This window comes from Talpa europaea, assembly GCF_964194135.1.
Source record: "Talpa europaea genome assembly, chromosome: 11".
In the NCBI taxonomy this organism is placed as follows: domain Eukaryota; kingdom Metazoa; phylum Chordata; class Mammalia; order Eulipotyphla; family Talpidae; genus Talpa; species Talpa europaea.
In genome coordinates, this window is record NC_140078.1 from 61,101,058 (window position 1) to 61,118,613 (window position 17,556).

A 17,556-nucleotide genomic window follows, 5' to 3' on the forward strand; every position below is an offset into this window, starting at 1 on the left:
AGATTAGTTTTGCCTTTGCTTGAACTTTAAAAATATGAAACCATGCAGCATAAATCACACATTCATTATTTTAAATTGCTACATAATATTCCACTGCATGAACATGCAGTATATTTATGTACCCAATGGTGGATATTTGAATTGTTTCCAGTTTGGGGAAATTATGAACAAAGGTTCCAGGCACAAGTCTTTTTATTGGACATTTCTTTTGGGTATATGCTTACATGTGGGATTACTGGCTGACAGCGTAAGGCATCTGTATTACTTTGGCAAAAGTGGCCACAAGGCTGTCAGAAGAAGTTGCACCACTGGTGTTCCCCCAACAGTGTCATGGAGTGCTGGCAGAGCTATGCCCTGGGGCTGGTTTCTTAAGCTACTGAATCTGTGGCCTGTGATGCCAATGCAGTTATAGAAGACAAGTTTACCATCGCTTTAGAGAGAATTCATATTGTCCCAGGTCCGGAGTCTTTTACAGATTATTCTTGTTTTGGAAAATTCAATCCTCGCCAGTGGGACATGGACATGCTGGACATGCAGATTCATCAGCTTTTACCACCCACCCCATGGAAATGTTTAGGGGTCAGTTGCTTAGCACATACTTACAAAGGTACTTGATTTCTTCCCTTTCAGTTAGAGGTCTGCATTGATTCTTGATATTTTGGGACATTGTCTATTATTCGCTGCATGGATGATGAGTATCCCATGGCAGGGGCAAAAATGGATGAAACACACCCTTAAAATGTGCCCAGTGAATAAAGTAGTCAGCTGGGGAAGCTATTCTGCAAGGAAGTTTTGTGTCACTGCCCAACTTCCATTGTTGGGTGTAAACAAGAAAAGCTTGCAAGAGCCTCAATTGTGGTGTCCTCAACTGATCATTTGTCTATACTTTCAGTGATAGCTTTTTTGGAAGAGCCCAGGGTTAGGGTGGGGGAAGGACAGGGAGAAGAGGCTCCGGGTCTGCCAGGTGAGAGATTCTGCTGTATCTGGGCCAGTTTAGAAGTGTCCCCCTCACATATCATCTGAAAGAGAAAGAAAACTTCCTGGGCCTCCTCAGTGGTGCAGAGGTTGAGCACTGTGTTGCGAAGCGGCCCGCAGCCTCTGCAGCGCCGGTTTGATCCCGGGTGAGGGTCCCACATGGTGCGCAGACCTCTCCTGCCGCCCGCTTCTGCCCTCAGCAGTGTACTTCATCAGTCTGCCTGCTCTGTTCCCCGCTCTGGCTCTGGTGAATTCTCTCGCCCTCCCGTGCTTCTGACTGTACCCAGTGCTTGTGTAAATAAATAAATAAATCTAAAAAAATAAAAAAGACAAAAAAATTATACATTAAAAAAAAAGAAAAGAAAACTTCCTGTTTACTAAAGGTAGTATAGAGGGAGGTGAAGAAAGGCAGGAGGTGGGAAAAAGAGGGACACACAGATAAAGCTCAACAACTGCTCCTATCAAGTTTCCTGTCAAAATGAAAAAAATTTGTCTTTTTTAGATAATTGATGCGGGAGAGTGGTTAGTGTTCCAATGCCTTTTTTGACAGTACTCTAGAACAAGTATGCAAATAGCTTACTGAATATTCTTGGGTGGGTACTATGAAAATGAATAAAGGTAGAAATCCAAGAACTTTAAAAAAAAAAATAAATGACATATAACAAATTAGCCCTGATCAATAGTATTTATAAATTGAAGGCTACCTTTCTACACCAATTCACATAATAGCTTCTTTTTAAAATGGATTTTAAGAGAAATTAGGATGAGATTAATTCTGTGGAATCAATATTTCTATCTGGAGTCGCCACTCACAAGCCCTGGTTCTTGTATACAAAAAGCACTATCAATGACTGATCCATGCAGGTGCAAATAAAATTCATAATTTCTCCCTAAATCTTTCCTCTCTGGTGCATATTGGTGGTCATGGAAGTAAAATTGCTTAATTAGAGACATTTTGGTGCTTTCATCTATCGTCTATTTTTGGATAAATGGGACAAGAATAAACGGCAACTCTCTCCTCTCTATATTTCTTCATGGCTCTTGAGTTTGTACAAAATCACATTTTACAGAGAACAATGAAGATACAAGAATAGCACTTTATATCACCAAGAGATTTCCAAGTATCCCCCCATCATTGCAGAAGCAATGTCACAGAGTTCAGAGACTCAAACATGCCTCTCTTCCCTCACCCCCAGACACCTTCATTTACATTGGTCCTGACTGAAACCCTAAGCTCCCTTTTCTGCCTGGACAATCTCTATGATTCTTGAGGTCTTACTGCTCATTTTGTCTGAGAAACCTTTTCTAGATCCCCATGTTTGCGTTCAATCAGCTGCTCTCCCTCTTTAATATAATTACATGCTTAATCACATCTCTTCCAAGAGTTTGTAAACTCAGTACGAGCTGGTTTGTGTCTAGCTTCACATTGTACATAAATTAGGCATGTGATAACTATGCACCAAAGGCACAAGCACTGCTTGTAAGAAACCTCTGAGCATTGTAGAGTTAGAGGATCAAGTAGAAAAGCTTTCCAGAGTATGATTAGTAAGATTTCTTTGAAAGGTAGATGCGACCTTCTGTGTCTGTCATGGGACTGCACCTTAAGATCTTCCTACCAAATACCATCTCTCTGAGGAGTGCTGTTTGCTGACAGCCTGCAGCTGCAGCACCTTTGGAGCTTACCATGATGTTCATCCACCTGGAAGCCACTGACTGGGCAGCTCCATGCAGGCGGCATGGTGGGCAGCCCAGGAATTCCTTCCCAATATAGTACGCTGTTCAGGGCAGTCTTGGCTCTGGTGTTCTCTGATGGCCTGGCTAAGATTTTTTATCCTGCCTTCACCCAGTCCTCTGAGCTTCCCCCTTCCCCTTCTGGGATGTCAGAACTACACCGTGGTCCCAAAACTCTCCCCACCTACTCCTGTTTCCTCTCTTCTTTATCCTCCTAGGTAGCCCTCCCTGACAAAAATCTCTCCAACACTAATAATTGCTAATAATTCCATTTTGGTGTTACTCTAATGTCCAAGTGCCAAGTATGATTGGCTGCTGTGACCAGATTACTCATTGTCATTTCCGCTGGAGGAACAGAGAAGATTCATCCCAGTAAAAATCATCCATTTAATCAGAAATTAATATTCTAAGATAGGAGTCCCAGAGCTGAAGAAATAAAAGTCAATTCTGAACTGTAACAGAAATCCATATTGATTTTTTTTCTTTTTTACATATCTCTCCAGTTCCTAAGTCTGAGACTCTGTGAAGGACATGATTATTTATGTCCTATCCAATTAATAATCATTTAAATCCCTCACAGGACTTTTCCCTGAAAATGCTTCTAATTCCAACAAAAATTTCTTAGCTATTTCAAATGTGCATTCTCCTTTGGAACAATGACAAAAGTGAGGAGAATTATCAAAATAAAGTCAGCAATAGCCTGAGAACTGAGAGCAAAATCTTGGTTCCAAGACATTATCCTATTCCTTTCTCTTCACAATCAAAGCAAAACCCGAGTGACCGTTATAGTTCTGCCTTCCCTTCTTGCAATTTTGTATTTTGATATTTTCACTTATTTGAGTTTCTGATTTCTCATCTGGGTAGTATTTATTGAGCATCTACTATTTGCTATACTCACATGGCTTCTTACTGTCAAGAAGCTTACACTTCAGTAGATGATACATGACTAAACAAAGTGATTTCAGCTACTATTATGTGCTTCAAAGAAAGAAACCTAGAATGATATGACAGGGAGTGATGGTAACGGGGAAAGGGTGGATAATTTGACATAATAATTAAGAAAGGATTTTCTAAGGAGGCAAGATCTGAACTGAGACTTGAAATAGTAAGTGGGAAACACACTGGCTATGAACTACAGGAAGAATTTCCTGACAGAGGAAACAGAAACAGCAAAGGCAAATGTCAGGAGGTGCATCACTGGCAGTCTGGAGGAGGATGGGCCACATTTGTCTTAACCGATATCTACACGATGGACTGGAATTTCAAGGAGTTTAATCAACTGAGTGTTCAAGGGAATCTTCTGGGAAAGAAGTTCAGAATACACAACACTTTGTCCACAATGCCAGCTTTATTTGCCATCCAGAGGCTGCCCACATTATAATGCAAACTACTATATCTGCCCCCCTCAACCCAAATCATCACGTTTGTTCCAAACATCAAAACACATACGCACAGACAGACTCAATTTGGGCAAGGTGTTTTGTTCTATATGGGTTTCTTTCAGCAAAGTGTGCGGTTACTTTGGAGACACAAAGTGAAACTGAGAACTGAGAAGAAGCAATGGAAAGCTTCTATAATGAACATCTCTATGGGGTACTTTCAGTCACCCTGTTTTCCTACTTTCACTAGGTTTGTTGCTGTTACCTGCTGCATGATCGAGCAGTTCTAAGAGCAGAACAATTAATTTGAAAACCTACTTGCTGCAAATGAACACTGACAACTGCTTGCATTTTCCCTGAGAGAAAGCTCTGCAGAGTTGGCTAACGTCGAAAGCTGATCCTCCAAGAAAGGTGTGAAGACATTTTATCACAGTCTTGGAGATGAAGGAGAGATTTATTACGGTTACTAATGCTATTTCTGTCAATGTCTTCAGAATTCTAATTAGATTATTAAAACTTTGCAAATCATTACATTACATTTAGACTCCACACCTCCCTGGGACAAGCGTATTTCTGAAATTAAAAGATCCTGATATCATAGGTAATGATGCATCGGCAATAATAAAGTTGCAGGGAAATTCCTCCAATAAAAACCAGTAGGGAAAGACAGAACCCATTTATCTTACTTTCTCTCCCAGTTTCATGCCTGAGGGTAAGCCGTCTGCCGCACAGAACAACGACCTAGCTTTTTCCATCCTAGCAGCTGATGATGCTTGCTCACATGTGGCAAAGTTTAATGACTTGTCACAGCTACTTAAATTTCTTCCCTAAATCTGAGAGGCAAATCAAGAACTTTTATAAATGAAAAGATACTTGAAAGGAGAATATTTTTAGTAAAGATATGGCATAAATGGCAGGTTCAATGCATATGAATGGTATATCCTAGGGCATTTTGATTTATAACTTATGCATTCACAGTGGTACCTGAAGAGAAACAAATTGCTAACTGTTAACCCAGATTCATTTGCAGGTAATAAATGGACAAGCTCTTTACCCATCAACTAATGGCTCTAATGCCCTTCAACATCAGAGGATGAGGAATAAGTGTCACCTTCTGTCCTGTGCAAGATAACCCCATTCCTTTAGGTGGAGATCTTAGCCCTCCACATCCCAGCAAAGGGAAATGTACGTGGCTTACTTACCATGATGTACGACGCCCTTCAACCCATGGATAATAGGATCCAGTGCAGAATTGTCCCTTGGACTGACCTACATGTAAAGGAAACATGATTGGTTAAATCTATTCTGGCATCAGACACAACAGTCTCAGTTTAATCTTCTAAAGAGAAGCGGGGGGGATAGATGTTATCTAGCAAGCTGCTTAAGTCTCACATGGCTCTCATGATAACACAGGAGATTTATGACATAATAAAATCAAGTCAGGAAGTCTAAATCAAAAGAAAGAAACTTCTCAGAATACATTAGAACAGGAGAGAAACATCACAGTCCTAGCATAATCTTAAAAAGCAACTGCAAAACTTCCCTCTTGCTTTGTTTTATTAAAAGTAGGCCCTGATCAGCTAAAAAGTCACTGAAAGTCATCAGACAGCAATCTATCACAGAGGGAATATTTCAAGACCTTGTGATTGTATTTTCCTCTCTTCTTTTTAGAAAGTGTCTCTGTTACCTGCCAATCTGCACTCCTTTCTAATGAGCCCAGTGCCCTCATACTACGAGGAGCATTTCCGAGTCACTCAAAGCAGAAAAGGAAAGAAGAGGAAAATTGCTTGAAGGGACAGTGTCTCCCACCTTCATTTCCTTCTGGAGTTTGAATTCTACTCAGAGTTAAGTTTCGTTGATATTGACCCCCACTCAATCTTTCCCTTAACTTTTACTTAGCATTAACTTCTCATTTTTGCCCTTTTCTAGAAGATTAAAAAAATTCTACCACCATACTATAATATTGGGTTTTAGGTATTTTATTTTAGACACATATTGAAATAGTTACAAATAAAATCATTTCTGAATTTGCTTCAAGATAATCTAGGAGCAGATAGCAGGGGAAGTGAGGTATAAAAGTATATAAAGGTATAAAAGTATAAAAGCAACAAGACTAGCCCTTAATCTTTTACCACCTTAGGTGACGAATAGCAGATGGGTCATGGTACAATTTTCTCTATGTTTATGTAGGATTAACTTTTCCCAAATAAGGACTTTTTCCAAATCCATTGCCTGCGATCAACATAGCTCATGAAGTTTTTTTCAGGCATGGTATTTCCCTTTAATCCACTTCTACCATAATGAACTTGACATATTGATGAATCTTCCAAAGTGTAGCAAGACACAGCTTGATGTTTCCTAGTTAATCCAGATGAATCCAGGGCTATCTTAGGTTCAGTTTTAAACTAACAGAAAAATTTCCACACTTCTTCCCTCCTTACAGATTTTCTCTTTTGGGTTACTGTTCCTAGTTTACACTCTGATAAAAACCCACACTTAACAAACTTCTTGGTCTCTTCTGCTTCTGTGTCACCAAGTTAGAACAGGTTCTCAACTGTAAGTGATTTTCCCCTAATCTATGCTCCTCCCCCTACACCCTCTCCATACTCAAGACATTTGACCATATCCTGAAACATGTTTGGTTGTTATAAGGAGGGGTGTAGGGGGTGGCATCAAGTGGATAGAGGCATCAAGTGAATAGAGGCTAAACAACCCAAAATGCTCAGAATAGTCCCCCCAGCAAAACACTACCTGGCCCAATGGTGCTGAAGTTGAGACTCAGGAATGCATGGTAGATGTTCTGAGAAAACAGTAAATATTTATTGTCAGGAGCCCTGAATTGTGACTAAGTTCCAACACAGGGTGTTATGATTATAGACTAAGAAAATAATTAGAATTTGATATTACGTTGTAAACACGACAGCTATGTATTTAAATACAGAACTGGGAATTCAGTTTACCACTCACAAAGATGGAATGCTGGGAGTTAGCATGGGTGTATCTCAAAATTGCCCAATAGGAAGCTCCAGTCAAGTGTTTAACATGCTAATTGAAGCACAAAATATTCTTGAAAGGCAGACATAAATAAAATACATCAAAATGAAAAAATCTTACTTGCACCAATGCATATAACTGACCAAAATTTAAAAACATGGTTATGAGTAGTATTATAATTTAAAAATGCAAGATAAGAGAGTCTATCAGTAAATCTGGCCAAATTTCAAGAGTGATAGAATGAGAGATCAGAGAAATATTCTCTATCAAACTGGAAGTTACAGACAAAAAGATGGTCTCCTTCCTTCTCCAGATTCAGTCTGAAAGAGATGTTCAGGACAGTTCAATTGCCTGTAGTTACTCAGTATCTGCAGGAAATGGCAAAAGAGCCACAAACTCTTGCCATCCCTGAAACACGTACCTTTGCGATTTGACTTTGTCACTCCTCCCAACAAGAGTATCTCAACATTTCCAATATTCTAAGCTGGCTTGACCACATGATGGCTTACTTTGGCCAGTGGGACATTACAGACCATGGGGTAGGGAGAGGCTTATATATAGGATTGAATGCAGAAGTTTACTTTCCTCTGTTACTCTTTGAAATCCTGAGACCAAGAAAGAATCTCAGGTTAGTCTCCTGTGGGATGAGAGACCAAATGGAGTAGACATAGACAATCCAAGTTAAGGTTGTTCTAGACCCAGCAGCAACCTGCCGCCATAAGCCAGGTGAGTGATCCAGTCAAACCACACAACCTCTGCTGAACAACTTGCAATCTGTAGAGGGTAGGTGAACTGGGCCTGACCAGAAGAACCAATCAGTCACTCTTAGAATTAAAACAAAAAATGATTGCTGTTTTAACTAATTGGGGTCATTTGTTAAAAAAAAATAGCTGCTAGAGTTTTTATGAGTGTATGTAGAGCTAGAGGATGAGGGACAGGTTATGATCTCAGTAATTTTTATGACTGATACACTTCGTTTACAATTTGTCTTAAAGTTGTCCCAATGAGATACCACATCACAAGACACTGTATTTGCTGTCAACTTGATCAACTCATAAGCTTCTCCCCCACTGTGTGACCCCTCCTCTGCTATGTCAACATTTCAGAGATACCTGATTTTCTATCCTAACTGCAGAGGATGTTTCCAAATCAGGGGGACCCTTTAATGCAATCTTTTTTCTTGTGTAGAAGAACTGGGGTGTAGTCTAGAGGTGCGAGTAGTGAGAGGATTTACCAGAGACAGAGTGAGAACAGGTGGATCTAATGAAATACACAGCAGGCAAGACAGGAGAGGTCTGCTGTGCCATATGTGGTTTAGCTACCTGGTCAGGTTGCAGTGGTCAGAGTGCTGAGACCTAACCTGCAGGGCACCAGGAAGGCTCAATGATGCATTTAGTCTTAATCTGACAATGTGAAATTCTAAGAATGTTTTTATCTAATCATCCAGGACTTATACCCACCGATAACATTTGTAGTCAGTGCAAAAGGCAAACCAATCCAGGTTCAGTTTCTGGTTGCTTCTGACTAGATTATCTCTATGATTACTCAGGCTCAGACTCATTCCAGCTCAAGGGACAACAGAGTCTAAGCAATCCCATAAATGAAAAGCTTCTACCATACCCATTACCTTCCACAGGCTCCACTGTTGGTTTATTTTGCTGGGGTCAAGAAGATGAATGAGAAGGGAGAGAAAAATGGAGATTATTGGCTGGTCACTCTCTTGTTTATGCCTGGTTCTAAAACTTGGATTTAAGAATCCAAAAAGCATGCTAATAAGTGACTTTGTTACAGTTAGGTCATCAACCTAATTGAAATAATCCCCTCCACTTACTGTTTCCAATAATTTGTCACTAAAATGAGCTCATGGACATTAGCTAAGCAATTTGGGTAGTTATGAAATATACCTATGGGGAAGAACGCTCCTTGAGTAAACTGTGTTTATGTTCTGGTCCCACCTAGGGTAGAGGAAGCCATGGTGTAGAGCAGAAAGAGAATCTGAATCAAGAATGAATCTTAAGAGTCTCAGCGTCCTCATTTGTAAAATGGGGCTACAATCTCATAATGTCATTGTGAGGAACAGACATGTAATAACTTGGAGTATAGTGCTGAGTACAAAGGCAACATTTAATAATGCATATTATTGGGCAACAACTTGACCCAAATACTAAAATTTAAATGAATGTCAAACAACAGCAATTTTATCCCTGAGCTTCTCAATGTGCTTCGCTCTAGAAGAAATACCTACTTGAGTTTAAATTTCAAAAGATCCAAATTTACGTTTTATTTGACATCCACTCAATTTCATCATATGCTGCTCCTTTTAAAGCTGCATGAGGAGTTTTCCTGGCTCTTGAAATTTGCTTCCTTCCACTTTAAGATCAAAGGAATTATGCAGTAAACCTGAGGAGGCAGCAATCGCATAAATGAGTTTGAAATGGACAAAGAGATACAGACACCCCCTTAATCTGCAGAGCATGTGCTCTCATTGCAAAACTCAGCTCCTGAAACTTCCACTGTAGGGCGGCTTTCACGGCATTAGTCTCTTCAAAAGGATGGCATACAAATGCAACAGAAGGCTCTGAATTAAAGCCTTTAAGTTTTCTCTAGAGATAAGTAAAACACAGAGAAGTTAACAATACTGGAAACCATGACATGTAGATTTGGGCAAAGGGCCAAATTCATAAAAAAAGTGATGAAATCGAAACTTTGTAAAATTTTCTTTCCAAATAACAGCCACCTTCAGGATTCAGTCAACTAGAAATTAGCAGCCAAATTCTCAGGGATGTCTAGAAATGTGCCTATAAATCCACACTCTGCGGGAGGGTCTGCATTTATTCCTACTTGAAGCAAAAATGACACAGAGGCAGGGAGGCCCCATCAGACTGCACATGCCTGTGTTCAGATGCGTGCTGCCATTCACTCTTCCTGTCCACTGTGCCATTTGGCCCTTGACTGGGATCCTAATAATCTTCAATCTATCAAGTCCTGGCCATCTGCTAAATGGGGTGGCCAACACGACACACTTGCCTTGAATCTGACATCGCCAGCTGCTCTTTTAGTCCTATAAGTGTCATATCCAGCCAATATCCTCTTGTGGGAGAAAGAATTTATGCCTGTTGGGGGGTAAATGGCTCCACCATTAACCACGGATGTGGAAGAAAGTGACAAACAGCAGGACTGGAGACTCTGCATGGGCCTCCTCAATTGCTAAGATGATAATCCATCCACCCTGATGGTTAGCAGGCAACGTTGCTTTCAGAAGCTAAAGTGTCTCATTAGGACAAGAGGAAGCACTGCCCATGAGGGGCGATTTCAGATCTGATTTTCTTTTCTTTCCATGGATCTTGTCTTAAGAGACATGTAACAAGAATGTTGTGGCTTCTGGCTTCAACATACTGATTATCATTCACCAGATTTTGCTTCAAGTTGCTATCAAGAACTTCTTGGCACAAACCATTTATAATGTGTCTATTTTCTCACAACTAGGAGTCAGTTAGTCCTTATCTGAACAGAGAGCAGTGGCCAGCTCCCTTTATTGATAAATTAAGTACTTGCCAATAATTTAGGGACTTGTCTCTCTTCAATACAATAATAGCATTCACCTACCAACCACTGGTCCATCCTGAAAATATCATTCTTTTCCTGACTTCCCTTTAATATTCAGAACTATTACTCTTATCTTACAGTCTATGGACTCAGTCTATAGTTCGAGCCTATACTCTCGAAAGTAGAGCTTTCTTTCTCCCTTTTGATATCTCAACAGTATTTTTCACTCTCTCCTTATTGCTTCAATGAGATTACAAATTTAAGTGAGAAACGTCAGTGCATTTAGCACCCCACACCATTATAAAATAAAGCCTGAAAGAAAAGCAGAGACACTATTCAGAGGAGAACTGGCAAAAGAAAAAGCAGCTCTGCAAAGCAGGAAGACTTTTCATGAAAGGCAGAATTTTAATTTCCCAATCAGCTCAAGGCAGTAACCAAGTGTTGACTCCTAGCCAGGAGGCTTGGTGTAACATTGAATAATAAATTTCCAGAATCATACCTTCAACCTAAGCTCATAGATATGCAAAGCATCACAGTGGCATCTCAGAAGAGAAGGAAGAGCACCTGTCAGAGGGGAAGGGTATGGCCCGTATCATCTTCTATTTTCCAGCACTTGACAGCACACACTCCTGGGACTGTTTTCCCTTAACACATGAGAAAACTCCTGATTCCTCAGCCATGGGAAGGGATTAATATGATAAGGCAACACAATTATATATGCTAATAGGATTCGCCCTCCCCCTGCAAATGGTGCTTGAGCACCGACATGGCTTACTTACTGTTAATTCATAATATTAGTGGAAACTAGTCAATTCTCTAGTTATTCATCTCTAGAGAACTGAGGCTGGTGGCCAGAGAAGGCCAAGAAGCAAATTAATTTAATGCTCTTGGTCTACTTAAGGGGACCATTCCCTGCCCCTCTGCCCTACCTTTCCAGCTCATAAGAGTATTTACCATTTAACTGTCAGACTTGGCTTGAAGGAATCCATTACTGGAAAAACCACCCCAGCACAGTGGCAGCGAGGCTCAGTAGCAAATCTGCACAGCTGCAGATCTTGCCAGCAGCAGGCTTGCCCATTGTCAATACAGGTGATCTCTCATTTTCATGAGGATCAAACTGTCCTGGGCTGGGTAGACAATGCCATTTCATCTGGTTTTTGGATTCACTCAAAACTCAACTTCAGAGCCAGTGCAGAAGGGCGGGGGGGGAGTGGGCAGGTGGGGGCACCTGGCAAATGGAACCTGCAGAGGGGCCCACATGGTGATTTTTTTTTATGAGATTCTTCATTTTTTTAATTATATATATATTTTACATAATTTTTCATTTTTGTACAATGTATGTATGCATTTTCATCTTCATTATCGTCCCCGTGAAATTCCCACCATCCAATCACCCGTGAGCTATTACCCACATGGTGATTTTTGTTATTTGTCTTTCTAATGAATTGTGTTACAGAGCCAGGAAGGTAGCAGGGCAGCTTTTAGAGCAGTTCAAGCAAGACAGGGTCCCAGAATCACCTGTCCCACCCCTGCCAGGCTTCTCCAAGGTAGCTCTTTAACTGGAAAAAAAACGAAAACAAATTCCAACCTAAAAGTACCACCTAGAGTCTTAAGCTATAGTTCAAGCCATTTCACACAGATATTGTCATGACCTTTGAATTAAAAAACAAAAATAAAAAAACACGATCAGGGAAGCCTGGAGCAGGCGCAGCTCATTTCAAGTCAGTGACTCGCCTGCAAGTTTCTCTCAATTTGGTGTGGCAGTGCTGGATAACTTTGACTTTCTCTTGTTAGTAATCCTGCCATGCACTGAAAAGCCCCAACGATATCAAAGGCTTGGGGGAGAGAGCGGAGCTGTTTCCAGACGTAGCAAGTGACTTCAACCAAAACACATTAGATGTGAACTCTCACCCTTGCTTTTTCATTCCCTCCAAGCAGAAAGCTGCTCAAGGCACTCCATTTACAAAAGACTCAGAATCCAGAAAGCACTATGTGGGGCCTCCTTTAAACCCTCACCATTGTATGCAGCAAGAAAAATATTAAGAGACAAGGCATATCAGGTCAAAGGGGTCATGAGATTGATCCCTTTCTTGAAAAATATTCCACCTTAGAGCAGGTACGGCCATCCTTTGGATGTAACTGAAGTTTAGTATCCAGATGGTGTGATGAGGGACGGGTAAGACTATGGAAGCATCAGCTAGATAGCATATATAAAATATTCAAACGGCCTTGCTTATCTTAGAGTTGATAAAGAGGCGATGGGGGAAAATGGTGTGTTGGTGTCATTCAACCAAAGTAGAAGACCTAGCTCGGACATGTATTCACGTGACAAACATGTACCGAGTGTCCACTACAGGCCATGGCTGACAGGTGGACTAGGACATCTCCAGGTAATCCCTGACTCGAGGATTCAGGCTCATTTGTGCTCACCTCCCTTCTGAAGGTGGCTTATTTTAACTAGTAAAATGTAACAAAAGCACGGGTAAATCGTTTTTATGGTTATGTCACAAAGGAGTCTAACCTCCATCTTGTGAGCAAACTCTCATTACTGTCTATCACCCTGCACACTTCAGTAAAGGGCCACGTGAGAGAATCCCATGAAGCAAGGGAAACTGAGGTTGTCTGTACACACAGCAATGGAAAAACCACATGACGAGAACGGGGTACTGGGGTATGAAACTGAACAAATCACAGGGTTCCTCCTTCTAGCTGGTTCCTCTTATAGTTGGTTCTTCCTTCTAGCTGGTTCCAGCCTACACAGAGGGGTGAGCGTCCTGGGCTCCAAAAAGAATTCACATACTGCCATTTTTCTTATGTTGGTTCATCAGCTATTAAAAAGCAGTACCTACCTTTCGGAATATACTCTTATTCCTCACAGACCTGAGTTGCTAATTTAAATCACAGCTTCTAGATCTTAAGAGAAAGTATTACGTTTAAAATCCAAGTTCCAACCACGGAAACTTGACAAAAATAGTGAGCTGACCCCAAATGGGGCAAATGAACATTGATAAACAATTGTGGGACAAAGAGTTTTTTTTTCCAACAGCTTTTATGTTTAACCTAACATAGAAAACCAAACCAATAAACTGCAAGACCAGACTATGGCCTTCTTAGTTAAAGATGTCCCCAGGCCAGGTGCTCAGCCAAACCACTGCTGTGAGCAGCTGTTGTTTCTGATTCATGGCACCAAGCAAAATGCAAAGTAATTACACACCCCAAAGCTTTTTTTTTTTTTGGAGGGGGTATTTATTTCTACTCTGCTTCTTTGAAGCACTGAATGATTGCTCCAATAAAGTAGTCTCTGAAGATTGATTAAGTATCAATCCACTTTCCTAGGCAATATCTCACAGGGCATTTCCTATTGGAAACCACACATTCACATGAGGGCTTTGGTGCCTGATTCTATAAGGGGGACTTAAACTCCTTGTCACTGCCTTCTGAAATCTGAATCTTCTGAAAGAACCCGTTAATTTGTCTAAACACCCCACTTCATCTACTGACAAACCAGTGAAAATTGTTTTCACTAGACACAGATGTTGCAGCATCTGATTTAAGAGCCTTCTGTAAACAATGTGTTGGGGCACAGAAAAAAGATTATTGAAGCAGACAAATGTCTTGGAATCTACAAATCAGAAAAGTTTCTTTCAAGTAAGTGGTAGTCTAAACAAAGGCCAGCCTCCTCTCAAGGAGGACACATGCTAACTGAACAGTTCAGCTTTGTATTTAAAATACACCTGAGTTCAACGGAGGATAAAATTAAATTGCAATGAGGAAAGACAAAATCTTTCCCAGCAGGCCTTGATTGATAGAACGTGTTACTTGTAGCAGAACAAAATGGAAAACCAGAAAGTTTGTTCCCAGCAATCATTGCCTCACTGGACCAACTTTCTCTCCTTTGAGAAAATAATATGATTTCTTCATAGAGCATGTAGTCTACTTATTTAAGCAACAGGATCTTTCAATTCTTCCAGCAGCTCGGGTGGAAAAAATGGCCCCAGTGGGGGAGGTGTACATAACATTTAACCAAGAAGAAGCTTATCGCATAAAACCTGCTGTTGACAATAACCTGAGCCTAAGTCACTCCCTAGAAAACAGCAAGCATGGGCCTCCTATATTTCAATGTGATGAGTTCATCTTGAGTAATAACTTGGGTAGACAGCTCGAGTGGAATGGTTGACAAGACCCAGGTTCAAAATCCTGTTCTACTTAATAGCTGTGTGACTGCAGGAAAGTTCATTATAGTTTCACTGTGCCTTACGCACTTTATATAATGGAGACGACTCTCCCCTAATCTCACAGGGTTATTACGAGAATTAAATGGACACATCTAAGATTCTTTCAAAAAGGTAACCATAAATTAGAGACATTCTGCAAGGGAGGGGGAGGAAAAGGGATCAAAACTGGGGAGAGAAGAGCACAAGGGACTGTGGTGATGGTTCATGGGTGAATTGGTGGTGGGAATTTTATGGAGAATACACAATGATGTAAAAGGTATCAATAAAAAAATTAATAAAAAATACAGTTATAGTCATTTTTCCCCAAAGAGGTAGGCATGCCCTGATGGTGCTCAACCAGGTGCACACAGACACACACACGTAAACACACACACAGTTGCAAAATACAACCCTGCTTTTGATTACAGACAGTCCAAAAGCTGCGCATTTAAAGTTAAATTCAGTTAATTATGACACCCTCGCCCTGACATTACCATCCTAAGCTTTCATTTCGATAACATGGTACAGATTCTCAACCCTGCAGACTAAAACTGAAACCCACCAATAATTCCTCCCTTTCTTCTCACACCTGCATATGATGTAAAAGAAAGTCCAGAATCTAAAATCCAGTCTACCCATCTAAACATAAGTCTGTCCATCACCACTCTCCAGGCTACTTCAGCCGAGGCCACCATTAACTTGAATTTAAACAATGGCCACCGTCTTACATAAGTGGCTTCTCCACTATCTCTACTGCTAGCCCTTCAGGTCCTTCTCTAAACAGGTTAGATCAGTGGTTCTCTCCTTGGCTGCCCTCTGGACTCACCTTTGATCAGTTTTAAAAGGTAAACAAAAGGAGAAAATAGCAATGATGAAACATCATTCTGATTGACCTGGGTTGTTGCCTGGACATCTGGATGTTTAAAAATTCTCAGCGTGATTCTGAGAGTGAGAACCAGAGTTAGAGCGATCTTAAAAAAAAAAAAAAAAAAAATCCAACCATAACACATGCCTACTTAAAAGTTCCCCAAGATCTGGGCTCCGGCCACATGCAGATTCTTACTGCCATGATTCCTGTGGGTTCACTGCAGCTCTGTCCCTCCTTCCTCTTCTTCAAATCCTCGGAGTACTTCCCTTTGTTCTCTGCCCCCCACCCCACGCCCCAACCCACTGTGCTCCTGGCACAGCTGCTTTGCAGGACAAGATCCTGAGTCTTCATATCGACTCATTGTGACTTTACCAAGGAATCTTCCTTAACAACCTCATCCCAATTAGCCCACCCCCTAAATATTTGTTAACTTATCACCTGCTTAGTTTTCTCCTCGCACTGTTCTCACCCTGCTATCTCCAGCAGCTCAGGGTGCATCAGAGGAAACCCAGGCTGGAGGGTGCTTGAAGCTGAAGCAGGTCCAAGGCTCATCCCCTCCAAGCATCATAAAGGCACCAGCTACCACACATCCTCTCACCGCACTGAGGACACTTCCTGCTCAAGACTGGGTTAAATCCCTGCCTCTCTCACAGGGCTGGAAGCTCTCTGAAGGCAGGACTCACACTTTATTTGATTTTATACTTCCGGCGCCTCCATAGTGCCAGTGTAGAGCAGAAACTAACAAATATTTTCGGCAAATAATGACAGATAGTTATTAAAGATGTAAAGAAGTGTAAGCAAATGGGATGGGGGGGTAGTTACAAGAAGGAAATCTAGACAGTTGAGAGAATTCTGGGAGTTACATTCAGAGAATCTGATTCAAGTCATGGCCACCTAAGGGATGTGTGACCAGAGGTTAAGACACCAGCTCATTTGGGTAAAAGGGCACGGAGCAAGCACACCTCGGCGGCCCTGCAGGGCAGAATGGAAGGCAGGCTGTGATGGGGGCATTGCTGCCCTCCGAGCAGAGACCAGGGAATGATTACACTGCAGAGGGGTTCAGTCTTACTCACAATTGAAAAGTAGTATGGATGATAAGGAAGATTTTGATGGCAAAAGCAGAATACTAGTAAAAATTAATTAAGGGCCTCCCCAGTGGCGCAGCGGTTGAGCGCTGGGTTGTGAAGCTGCCCGCAGCCTCTGCAGTGCCGGTTCGATCCCCCGGCTGCTCCCCGGCCACCAGAGGAGGGTCCCACATGGTGCGCAGACCTCTCCTGCCGCCCGCTGCTCCCCTTAGCAGTGTACTTCGGTCCTTCTGCCTGCTCTGCTCCCAGCTCTGGCTCTGGTGAATTCTCTCACCCTCCCGCACTTCTGACTGTACCCAGTGCTTGTATAAACAAATAAATAAATAAATCTTAAAAAAAAATGAATTAATGAAGACTGTTGTTAAAGCAAGTTTCCTTGCCCCCCACCTTTGGATAGGTCATAATTTGTTCCAAATTGGTTAAACACACAGTCTTTAAAGTCAAGCTGTCTTGATTGGGATCATAGTTCCATCATTTAGGATGTGTGATGGGAACCAGAAAAATGATGGTCATCATGACAATCCTACCCACTGATTAGTTTTACAAATAAAGTTTTTTTGGAAAACACCATGCCCATGGCTAATTTATAACCTGTCTGTGGTTGCTTTTATACTGTAACAAGAGAGGTGAGCAGTTGGGACAGAAACCTCATGGTTTGCCAAGCCCAAAAATTAGCTAGCTGGCCCTTTACATTCAAAGTTGGACAACTCTAGCTTCAGGCAAATAAAATGCTTATACTTCCCTAAACCTCAGTTCCTTAATCT

At 41.3% G+C, this 17,556-nt stretch overlaps 1 protein-coding gene across 2 annotated transcripts in view; it reads right to left on the reverse strand.

The window, feature by feature from the left end:
* PTPRG (protein tyrosine phosphatase receptor type G) overlaps positions 1–17,556 on the reverse strand; it is a gene marked incomplete at both ends in the record, with an annotated part of 658,283 nt that overhangs the window by 139,185 nt on the left and 501,542 nt on the right. For both annotated transcript variants that reach the window (XM_084246972.1, XM_084246971.1), the window contains one exon: positions 5,288–5,354. In XM_084246972.1, the coding sequence (XP_084103098.1) occupies positions 5,288–5,354 (67 nt within the window). The remainder of the gene's footprint in view (positions 1–5,287; positions 5,355–17,556) is intronic.